We start from the raw sequence: 12,057 nt of genomic DNA on the forward strand, positions 1-12,057 counted from the left end.
GGTCTGTAGTGACGCCTCTAGCACTGTGATGCAGTGCCTTAGACCGCTGCGCCACTCGGGAGGCCACTAGTGGCAAGTAAGCTATTGTAATATTCACAGTTACTTATTTTCCACTAGCTGCTTGTAAGTTACTAGAATATCAGATCAACTGACTGTACTATTGTACTGTAAAAAATACAATGCTACTATAATGCTAAATTAATACATTGAGACTGTTTTTAACTGTAATTAAATGGGATTGCTGCAAGCTGGTTGGTTGCTAGGTGATGTGTTGTCAAATCAATCCAGCTAGGTGATGTGTTTACATACAGTACCATTCAAAATACAGCTTTTTTTCACCGCTTACATTTTCCCACAATACAGCTTCATTCACAGTATGCTGCAGTGTAATGCTTTCACAGTATTTTTCTGTTTGTAATAGACACATTTACTGTAGAAATTACAATTTTCCAATAGAGTGTACTACAATAGCTACTGTTGGGTATCCACAGACTTAGTACAAAATCCTAACATGACACGTTCATCTCAATCATGCATTGGTTTCAATTTTAGCTATGTTCACCGATATTGCGTTAGATGTGTGTTAGTCAATGTGTATCTGTATCCCGTGAAGAAGAGAACCCAAAACCCACTGATGCTGCTGGATTTCACTGTCATAGTCCTATTCCCTGCAGCCACATCAACAGAAGGACCCAGTTTGAGAACCCCGTCCTGGAGGCCAAGAGACGACTGGAGCAGCAGCAGCAGATGCAGAGCCAGGGACTGTCAGCTCTGCCCTTACCGACTATTTACAGAGGTACAGCCACACCTCTATACTTGCATGAGTTACTTGATGTGGAATAGAGTTCCATGTAGCCATGGGCTCTATGTAGTACTGTGCTCTGTTCTGGACTTGGGACTGTGAAGATACCTCTGGTGGCATATCTTGTGGGGTATGCATGGGTGTCTGAGCTGTGTGCTAGTCTTTTAAACAAGTAGGGATGAAGGTCAATCTCTCCTCTACTTTGAGCCAGGAGAGATTGACATGTATTTTATTAATGTAAGCTGTCCGTGTACACTTAAGGAGCCAGCCGTGCTGCCCTGTTCCGGTCAAATTGTAAAGTTTCTAAGGCTCTCTTTGTGGCACCTGACCAATTTAGCCAAGGACTGTCAACTCTGCCCTTACCTGGTATTCAGAGGAAAATATATACACAGTGTCAGCCCAGACCACTGCATACAAAAAAGGACTTCCCCCTTCTTAATGTTTTTTACACTCAGTGTAAGGAGAGATAACAACACTTGCTCTTTCCATGACAGACTGACCAAGTGAATCCAGGTGAAAGCTATGATCCCTTACTGATGTTAGTCGTTGAATCCACTTCAATCGGTGTAGATAGAGAGGTTAAATAATGATTTTTAAGCCTTGAGACAATTGAGATATGGCTTGTGTATGGGCAAGACAAAATATTTAAGTGCCTTTGAACGGGGTATGGTAGTAGGTTCCAGACACACTGAATTGTGTCTAGAACAGCAATGCTGCTGGGTTTTTCACGCACAACAGTTTCCCGTATGTATCAAGAAATGTCCCAAGAAATGTCCACTGCCCAAAGGACATCCAGCCAACTTGTCAGAACTGTGGGAAGCATTGGAGTCAACATGGACCAGCATCCCTGTGGAATGCTATCGACACCTTGTTGAGTCCATGCCCTGATGAATTGAGAATGTTCTGATGCCAAAAAGGGGCGGGTGAAACTCAATATTAGGAAGGTATTTTTAGTACACTGTGTATAATCGACACAGGCATAACATGGTTCTCTGTTGGTAAGAGCGTCACGCTAGCAATGCTAAGGATGTGGGTTCAATTCCCACAGAGATCAAACAAACATATTTTAAAATGTGTACAGTATTTTGGATAAAATCGTCTGCTAAATGGCATATCATATTACGTACAGACACTCCACTTATAGTGAACGCTGTTGTAGTGATTAAATGCTTAGTGATAAAGTTGTCCTGCATGGATGTAACACTGCTAACTCTAGTCCACATGTAAATCCCCACTCCATCCCCACTCCCCACTGACCATTTCTGATTTGTCTCCTCCATTTTTTATCCTTATATATCCTACTGTCTTAACAAAAAATCATATTTTTAAGAAGTGTGAATATTCTAGTGTATTTAACTGGCCTACTCTAATCTCACCCTCCCATTCTCCAGAGAAGCCCCCGTTCACACGGGACCCCACACAGCTGAAGGGCTCCTTCTTGTCAACGGCTCTCCAGAAGAGCAGCATGGGATTTGGCTTCACCATCATTGGAGGGGACGAGCCGGATGAGTTCCTGCAGGTCAAGAGTGTCATACCTGAGGGCCCAGCCGCACAGGATGGGAAGATGGACACAGGTACTGTACAGGAACTAACCACACACACACACGTCCCCAAGATGCAGTATAAAAAAATATATTTGAACTTTTAAAAAAAATCAAGGCATCCAGCTGCAATACAATTTCTAGATCCCTCAACTTTGGGGCAGAAAAGTTCTGAGTTGACTCAAACTGAGTCAAAAATGTGTACACTGAGTTGACTCAACTGAGTCAACATTTGTCAAAGTTGAGTAAACAAAAAAATTATATTGCATGTCATTGCCTTGAATTTTTTAAGTTGACTTAACTTTTGTATTGAAGTCCTTTCAAATTAACTTCTTAGTGATCTCTTCGTGCGCAAATCCCGTTAACTGGATTGATTTGACAACACCCAGTGAAATAGCAGCGCGCCAAATTCAAAAACAGAAAAACTCATAATAATTAATGAATCATACATCGGTTTAAAGATGAACTTCTTGTTAATCCAGCCACAGTGTAAGGTTTCAAAAAGGATTTACGGCGAAAACAAACCATGCTATTATTTGAGGACAGCACCCATTAAACAAACCCATGAAAATCACATTTCAACCCGCCAGGCGCAACGTAAAAATCTGAAATAACGATATAATTCATGCCTTAACTTTGAAGATCTTTTGTTGGCACTCCAATATGTCCATTAAACATCACAAATGGTCCTTTTGTTCGATAAATTCTGTTGTTATATCTCCATTTATTTGGCACGTTTGATCCAGAAAAACACCGGTTCCAACTCGCTCAACATGACTACAAAGTATCTATATAGTTACCTGTAAACTTGATCCAAACATTCCGAACAACTTTCCTAATCCAACTTTAGGAGTTTTTAAACGTAAATAATCGATCAAATTTAAGACGTGATAAACTGTGTTCAATACCGGATTTAAACAAGGTGGAGCGAGCTTTCAAGTCACGCGCCCCAACCACAACAGTATACTAGACTCGACCCTCGTTCTGAACAGCCCTACTTCTTCATTTCTCAAAGGAAAAACATCAACCAATTTCCAAAGACTTGACATCTAGTGGAAGCGATAGGATCCACATAGAAAACCCATTGAAAAGGGAGTGACCTAAAATAAAAATAAATCCTGGATGGTTTGTCCTCTTTCGCCTGCCAAATAAGTTATTTTATACTCAGACCATTTTAGACTGTTTTCTATCCAAATCTACCAATTATATGCATATCCTAGCTTCTGGGCCTCAGTAGCAGGCAGTTTACTTTGGGCACACTTTTCATCCGGACATGACAATAGTGACAACTAGCGAAGTTTTAACAATGTAAGGATATCATCACCTTAACTATTGAACACCTTTTTTAACAACTTTTACCTTTATTTAACTAGGCAAGTTAAGAACAATTTCTTATTTTCAATGATGGCCTAGGAACAGTGGGTTAACTGCCTGTTCAGGGGCAGAATGACAGATTTGTACCTTGTCAGGGGATTTGAACTTGCAACCTTTTGGTTACTAGTCCAACACTCTAACCACTAGGCTACCCTGCCGCCCCATCCATATCACAATCCAGCAACTGTCAACAACCTTAACCATTACGCCAAGAGATCTGAAGTTGGCTGAACTGTATTATAAACTGGGTGGTTCAAGCCCTGAATGCTGATTGCCATGGTATATCAGACCATATACCACAGGTATGACAAAACACTTTTTATTGCTCTAAATACATTAGTAACCAGTTTATAATAGCAATATGGCACCTCAGGGGTTTGTGGTATATGGCCAATATACCATGGCTAAGGGCCTCGATGCATCGTGCCTAAGAACAGCCCTTAGCCATGGTATATTGGCCATATACCACACCCCCTCATGCCTTATTGCTTAAATATAACATCAACTCGGCTGTTATATATTTTGGTTCAGAATAGTATGTTAATGTTGTATTTAGAGTCCCATATAGGGCTGTTACGGTGACCGCATTTACCACCACACCGGCAGTCAGAAGTTATGTCTGCAGTCAAATTCCACGTGACAGTTGAGTCACAATAAATAGGCTTCTACAAAACACTGCTTTGATCATTCTGATGGTCATTAGTAGCCATACCAAACTTGCTAACAGCCAGTTGCTAATGGCCGTTATGCAGCACTCTATTGTCCCTCTAGTCACTCTGGCGTCAATGCAAACAATCAAAAATCAACACTTCATGAGAGCCCTGGCATTCAGAGTTTGAGTGGAATAGGATCACCTGTTGCGCAGTGAGAGCCAGCTACTCAGTTGGTTGATGCATGGAATAAAATAAGTGTTTGCTATTCAAGAGCATATGGATGACGTTTATTTTTTACCCTGCCCCTGTTCTGATAAGTGCATGATTAATGGCCCATTTCTAAATCATAACTAATTTCTCAAATTTAGGATTTGTTGAGACTAGTGCTTAATTTGTAAATCGGCAGCAACCTGGGGAGCTCTGAGGTACAGGAACCCATGAGAAAAAAAACTTTAAAATAAAGCATTGCATGCATGTTATGGCATTTGCACAGTGGCATAGAACAGTAGAGTTGAGGCACTTACATAATTTGTTTTTGTTGTAGCCTATGAGCCCAGAAAAATGTGTCCTTTTATAAATACATTTCATGCAATTATATCTTTGTCTTGTTTTACTTTGTAAAACAATATTTGGAACTTGATCAAATATTTTAGTAGCCTACAGCAGATGGATTAGACTCTTCTTTTTTCAGCAGTTCAGAGCCATTTGCTTTCCAACCTGTGATTTCCCCTATTGTATTGCGAAAGGACAGTTTTGTCTGCATGCTATTCACTGACAGATTTGCTGTGTTTTCCTGTCTGTAGGCTCTTGTTATTGGGCTACACACAATCCACAAGCAGGTTATTTTTTTAAAGAAGCAGTTGATCCTCTGACTGGCCACTACATAATAAAAGCAGGTTCCCAGCATTCTTATGCTGCTATATTTATTGCTCAATTCTTTGAAAAGGCATATTAAAAAAGTAACTGCACATAACCTCCATCCACTCTATCAGAACATTTTGCCTAACACTTGTATCACAGCTAAAGTTGCATAAATAACTCTGAATTAAGAATATAGGAGTACCCGTTTCTTTGTTAACCGCTCAACACAGAATAGCCGTATGTTCGCACTCGCTCAAAAAATATGTTCAATTGTATTGTTCCTACTATAAAATAATGCCATGGAAATTAGAAGCAAATCTTGCCCTCTAAATTAACTAGTGTGACTCACAGCCATTTGGCATAGACAGATCAGGGCGTAACATAAGGACGACTCAGAATATGCTATTCTGTTCTTCTGAAATAGGATATACATTTTTTTTTTTATCATAATGTTTACCATAAAGCCCTAGTCCAATGTGGCTCCTTTCCGGTTTGAGTCCTGATCCAATTAATGGACCAGACATTGTTCTTTCAAATCTGTTCAGATTAACCAGACCCGATAAACAGGTCAAATAATCTTAGAACAAATCCACCCACATTTTTTTTATATATCTGATGCATCATATTTCCTTCATGAAATAAATGTATTGGTTCTAAACTGGTCCCTGTGAAGTAAAATGTCTATAAATGAAAGTAAAATACAACTTGCTGAAAGGCACACTGGGTAAAATATTAATGTATTTAAGCCAACATAGTATTTTAAGTTGCAGAGCTCAGCAAACTAAACACTCATGTGATCAACTCAGCTATTTGTGTTGCAAAGGCTGATTTAAATATTTCCCCGTTCACTCCATTGTTTTTCAAAATCAACTCGCATTGAGCAAAGATCATTGCGTTAGTGGAGTATTCCATGTTAGGTCAACAATTTCCCAATTTGAATATTTAAGCTACATGGTCTTTTTATAAGTAGATTTTTTTTAAACAATGTGTTCCTAATCAACTTTGTAAAATAGATCAAATTAGCAAACCATGTAATCTGAGGCCACCTTGTGTGTGTGTGTGTGTGTGTTTGTGCGCGTGCGTGTGTGCTGTGTTTAAGTGTTCTGAACTAATTTCACTGTCTTGTGATTGCTGTCTCCTCTCTTTGACATTGCCAAAATAAAACACACCAACATGCACAAACAGACACACACACCATCTCTGGCTGCGATTAGTGCTGAAGGATTGTTTCGAGAATACTGATTGGAATATCTTCAAAGATTTATCCAACCAAGACTAGGGCTGTGGCAGTCACAAAATGTTGTCAGCCATGATTGTCAAGCACATAACTGTCTCACAACAATTTACCATTAATTAACATAAACACCTTTAGCATCTCTTGGCTTCCAAACATAGGATTACAAGCCACTGATGCAGACCATTGGAACATCCTGTTGTTAAAACCTATTAGGGATAGGTGTTCCGCTTCTTGTTAATCCAAACACAGTGTCAGATTTCAAAAATACTTTACAGTGAAAGCATACTATGCGATTATCTGAGGACAGCACCCAGCACACAAAACATTAAACAGTAACCAGCCAAGTAGAGGAGTAACAAAAGTCAGTAATGGCAATACAATTGATCACTTACCTTTGATCTTCATATGGTTGCACTCACAAGACTCCATGTTACACAATAAATGTTTTGTTTTGTTCGATAGAGTCCCTCTTTATGTCCAAAAACCTCGGTTTTGTTGGTGCGTTTTGTTCAGTAATCCATTGGCACAAAGCGCGATCACAGGCAAACGAAAAATCTAAAAAGTGCCTTAAGTTAGTAGAAACATGTCAAATGAAATTTATAATCAATCCTCCGGTTGTTTCTGTCATAAATAATCGATCATATTTCAACCGGACAATATCTCCGTCAATAGAAAAGGAAAAACAAGAGAGGTGCGCTCCCGGTCATGTGCAGGAAACATCTCTGCAAATGTCCACTGTCCTCTCATTGAAAATGTTGTTTCTCCCTCATTTTCCAGAGTAAAAGCCTGAAACAATGCCTAAAGACTGGCCACATGTAGTGGAAGCCGTAGGGATCGTGAATTGGGTCATAAGTATTTGTATGGTGGACAGGCTTTCAATGGAAAAACAGCCATTTCAAAATAATAGCATTTCCTGGATGGATTTTCCTCAGGTTTTCGCCTGCCATATCAGTTCTGTTATACACAGACATTATTTTAACAGTTTTGGAAACATGGTAGTATTGTATAGTGTTTTCTATCCAATACTACCATGCATATCCTAGCTTCTGGGCCTGAGTAACAGGCAGTTTACATAGGGCACCTTATTCATCCAAACTACTCAATACTGCCCCCGGTCCCAGAAAGGTTAAAAGTATAATATATCCATGTCATATAACCTACACCTTCAAAATAAATCCATTGTTTATTTTATACAGGAATAAGAAACATATGAAGAATACTCAGAGTTGTACTTATGTTAGTAAGGGAACACCCCCCTGAAATGGACAAAAATTAATGGGAAGTCATTGGCACCGGACAAATCATATACACGGTGTCCAATACCACTCAATTCGGCGTTGTTTCATTCAAATTTGATTGCAAATGCCAAGTGTAACACTCCAAAAATCGAACAGATGGCGAGTGCCATGGTCCGACCAAGCTGACTCCACACTCCAAGACTGCTTCCATCACGTGGACTGGGATATGTTTCGTATTGCGTCAGATAACAATATTGACGAATACGCTGATTCGGTGTGCGAGTTCATTAGAACGTGCGTTGAAGATGTCGTTCCCATAGCAACGATTAAAACATTCCCTAACCAGAAACCGTGGATTGATGGCAGCATTCGCGTGAAACTGAAAGCGCGAACTACTGCTTTTAATCAGGGCAAGGTGACTGGTAACATGACCGAATACAAACAGTGCAGCTATTCCCTCCGCAAGGCTATCAAACAAGCTAAGCGTCAGTACAGAGACAAAGTAGAATCTCAATTCAACGGCTCAGACACAAGAGGTATGTGGCAGGGTCTACAGTCAATCACGGACTACAAGAAGAAATCCAGCCCAGTCACGGACCAGGATGTCTTGCTCCCAGGCAGACTAAATAACTTTTTTGCCCGATTTGAGGACAATACAGTGCCACTGACACGGCCTGCAATGAAAACATGCGGACTCTCCTTCACTGCAGCCGAGGTGAGTAAGACATTTAAACGTGTTAACCCTCGCAAGGCTGCAGGCCCAGACGGCATCCCCAGCCGCACCCTCAGAGCATGCGCAGACCAGCTGGCCGGTGTGTTTACGGACATATTCAATCAATCCCTATACCAGTCTGCTGTTCCCACATGCTTCAAGAGGGCCACCGTTGTTCCTGTTCCCAAGAAAGCTAAGGTAACTGAGCTAAACGACTACCGCCCCGTAGCACTCACTTCCGTCATCATGAAGTGCTTTGAGAGACTAGTCAAGGAACATATCACCTCCACCCTACCTGACACCCTAGACCCACTCCAATTTGCTTACCGCCCAAATAGGTCCACAGACGATGCAATCTCAACCACACTGCACACTGCCCTAACCCATCTGGACAAGAGGAATACCTATGTGAGAATGCTGTTCATCGACTACAGCTTGGCATTCAACACCATAGTACCCTCCAAGCTCGGCATCAAGCTCGAGACCCTGGGTCTCGACCCCACCCTGTGCAACTGGGTACTGGACTTCCTGATGGGCCGCCCCCAGGTGGTGAGGGTAGGCAACAACATCTCCACCCCGCTGATCCTCAACACTGGGGCCCCACAAGGGTGCGTTCTGAGCCCTCTCCTGTACTCCCTGTTCACCCACGACTGCGTGGCCACGCACGCCTCCAACTCAATCATCAAGTTTGCGGACGACACAACAGTGGTAGGCTTGATTACCAACAACGACGAGACGGCCTACAGGGAGGAGGTGAGGGCCCTCGGAGTGTGGTGTCAGGAAAATAACCTCACACTCAACGTCAAAAAAAACAAGGAGATGATTGTGGACTTCAGGAAACAGCAGAGGGAACACCCCCCTATCCACATCGATGGAACAGTAGTGGAGAGGGTAGCAAGTTTTAAGTTCCTCGGCATACACATCACAGACAAACTGAATTGGTCCACTCACACAGACAGCATCGTGAAGAAGGCGCAGCAGCGCCTCTTCAACCTCAGGAGGCTGAGGAAATTTGGCTTGTCACCTAAAGCACTCACAAACTTCTACAGATGCACAATCGAGAGCATCCTGGCGGGCTGTATCACCGCCTGGTACGGCAACTGCTCCGCCCACAACTGTAAGGCTCTCCAGAGGGTAGTGAGGTCTCCACAACGCATCACCGGGGGCAAACTACCTGCCCTCCAGGACACCTACACCACCTGATGTTACAGGAAGGCCATAAAGATCATCAAGGACATCAACCACCCGAGCCACTGCCTGTTCCCCCCGCTATCATCCAGAAGGCGAGGTCAGTACATGTGCATCAAAGCTGGGACCGAGAGACTGAAAAACAGCTTCTATCTCAAGGCCATCAGACTGTTAAACAGCCACCACTAACATTTGTGGCTGCTGCCAACACACTGACACTGACACTGACTCAACTCCAGCCACTTTAATAATGGGAATTGATGGGAAATGATGTAAATATATCACTAGCCACTTTAAACAATGCTACCTTATATAATGTTACTTACCCTACATTACTCATATGCATACGTATATACTGTACTCTATATCATCGACTGCATCCTTATGTAATACATGTATCACTAGCCACTTTAACTATGCCACTTTGTTTACATACTCATCTCATATGTATATACTGTACTTGATACCATCTACTGTATCTTGCCTATGCTGCTCTGTACCATCACTCATTCATATATCTTTATGTACATATTCTTTATCCCCTTACACTGTGTTTAAGACAGTAGTTTTGGAATTGTTAGTTAGATTACTTGTTGGTTATTACTGCATTGTCGGAACTAGAAGCACAAGCATTTCGCTACACTCGCATTAACATCTGCTAACCATGTGTATGTGACAAATAAATTTGATTTGATTTGATTTGACCACTTGCTACCCCATAATGGCATTAAAAAAACATTTTAAAAATGTGCTCCTGGTAACCCGTTCAAATCACCAGGTGTACTGCTGTGCATTTGCAGTATGTTTCAATGTGCATTTACCATCACGAATTTGTCATGCTCAAAAATACTGCATAAATGCAAAATTGACTGGCCTGATGAACTTGGGATGGCCGGGCAGTGATAGTGGTTCCTCTCCATCGCTCGTTGTGATGATTTCATCATGTCCATTTGGTGATGCTTTTTCACTGTTGAATCATATTGCAAATGCACTGTGCATTTGCAATATTTTTCAATGGGCATTTACAATCACGAATGTCATGCTCAAAAATCCTGCAGAAATGCTAAATTGACTGGCCTGATGAACTCGGGATGGCCGGGCAGTGATAGTGGTTCCTCTCCATCTCTCGTTGGTGTTGATTTCAGACTGTCATTTTAGTGATGGTACCTCACTGTTTAAACATATTGCAAATGGAGAAAAGTCAGCCAGCAAGTCACCGTTCATCAGTCAATTAGATATAATTTTGACACCAAACTGACACAAACTGACACCACACCCACTTTTTCCAACTCGTTTAGATGCCAACTATCACATATTTCGGAGCTGGCTCAAAATTCACAGCGCCTTCTGTTCAAACCATAATAGAAACATAAAACACTAAGTTACATTCTAGCTGCGGGTCCAGTTCTGACATTATATGTAGGCCAAGCTGAGGTGACCCTGAATCCCAAGTTTCGGCTCGATAGGTAATTCGGTGCCCGAGCAAGACTTTAATTGGTGCTGAAAATCCACTTTTTTCCATGCCTTGCTACGGGGTCCTTGAATGAGCTATCGGACAGAAACGTTGGGGTCCGTCTATGGGCCGAGCCGGTTTCAATGGACCTAGTCTTGCGACTCTGGGACTTTTCTAAATGTCGTCATTTTTGTAATGGTCAAAATGAATTGAAGTCATTGCAAATGTACGAGGCTGTTTCTCGGTCCGAGAACCTTCTAGAGCCACATAACTCACCTCGACCTGAGCTCTTGAACAGGTTTCTAAAGTTTCAGAACTCTAAATCTGACGGTTCTTTGCAGGCTCTGTCTGTCTCTACGCACCACACTGTGTCCCTCTGTCCAAGCTGTGTGTGAGTTTTTCTTGGAATTTTTATGGGAGACATGACTGATTTTACAGTTCATGAGGGTTGCCTAATCACACATATGAACTTTCAAAACAGCCCCTATGACACCAATTATGGCACTTCCAGGTGCACAAGAAGCTAAAAGTAAACATATCCTCATTGCATTATGCTTTTACAGAATCCTGAGTTAAGTCTATACGTTAAATTACGATAGATAAATGTCTGGTTCTTTTTTTTATTGACACCGTAGGTTCATTAACTTTGACGTGAAGTGGAATTTTTTTTGACCTTTAATCCCAGAAAAATGGCCATAACTCAAAAACAGTTGAGGCCTGGACGCCATCTTGTTCGGGGCCAACTGCCCATTATGCCAAACCTATGCTCACCAAGTTGTCTTCGAAGTCTTTTCCGTTTACGAGATAAGGCCATGTCGTGATTGGTGATGTTTTGTACATTTGCAATATGATTCCATTCGCCCTCTTGTGGGATTTTCCGGGACAGCAGAAAAATGACCAAAATTAGAATTTTATATAAAACGGAAACCGAATGTCCGAGAGACTTAGTTTGATGACTTCCTGGAAGATCTGGCCCTGCTGCACGGCCTGCCGCCGTC

The 12,057-nt window shown here is 41.7% G+C and overlaps 1 protein-coding gene across 5 annotated transcripts in view; it reads left to right on the forward strand.

Annotated features, from left to right (window-relative positions):
* Positions 1 to 12,057, forward strand: part of LOC109867612 (membrane-associated guanylate kinase, WW and PDZ domain-containing protein 2) — a 297,617-nt gene that overhangs the window by 160,683 nt on the left and 124,877 nt on the right. For 4 of the 5 annotated variants that reach the window (XM_031801801.1, XM_031801802.1, XM_031801800.1 and 1 more), the window contains exons 8-9: positions 660 to 796; positions 2,194 to 2,376. In XM_031801801.1, the coding sequence (XP_031657661.1) occupies positions 660 to 796; positions 2,194 to 2,376 (320 nt within the window). The remainder of the gene's footprint in view (positions 1 to 659; positions 797 to 2,193; positions 2,377 to 12,057) is intronic. The other variant, XM_031801799.1, reaches the window with a different exon arrangement.

This window comes from Oncorhynchus kisutch, linkage group LG22 (genome assembly GCF_002021735.2).
Source record: "Oncorhynchus kisutch isolate 150728-3 linkage group LG22, Okis_V2, whole genome shotgun sequence".
Lineage (NCBI taxonomy): Eukaryota > Metazoa > Chordata > Actinopteri > Salmoniformes > Salmonidae > Oncorhynchus > Oncorhynchus kisutch.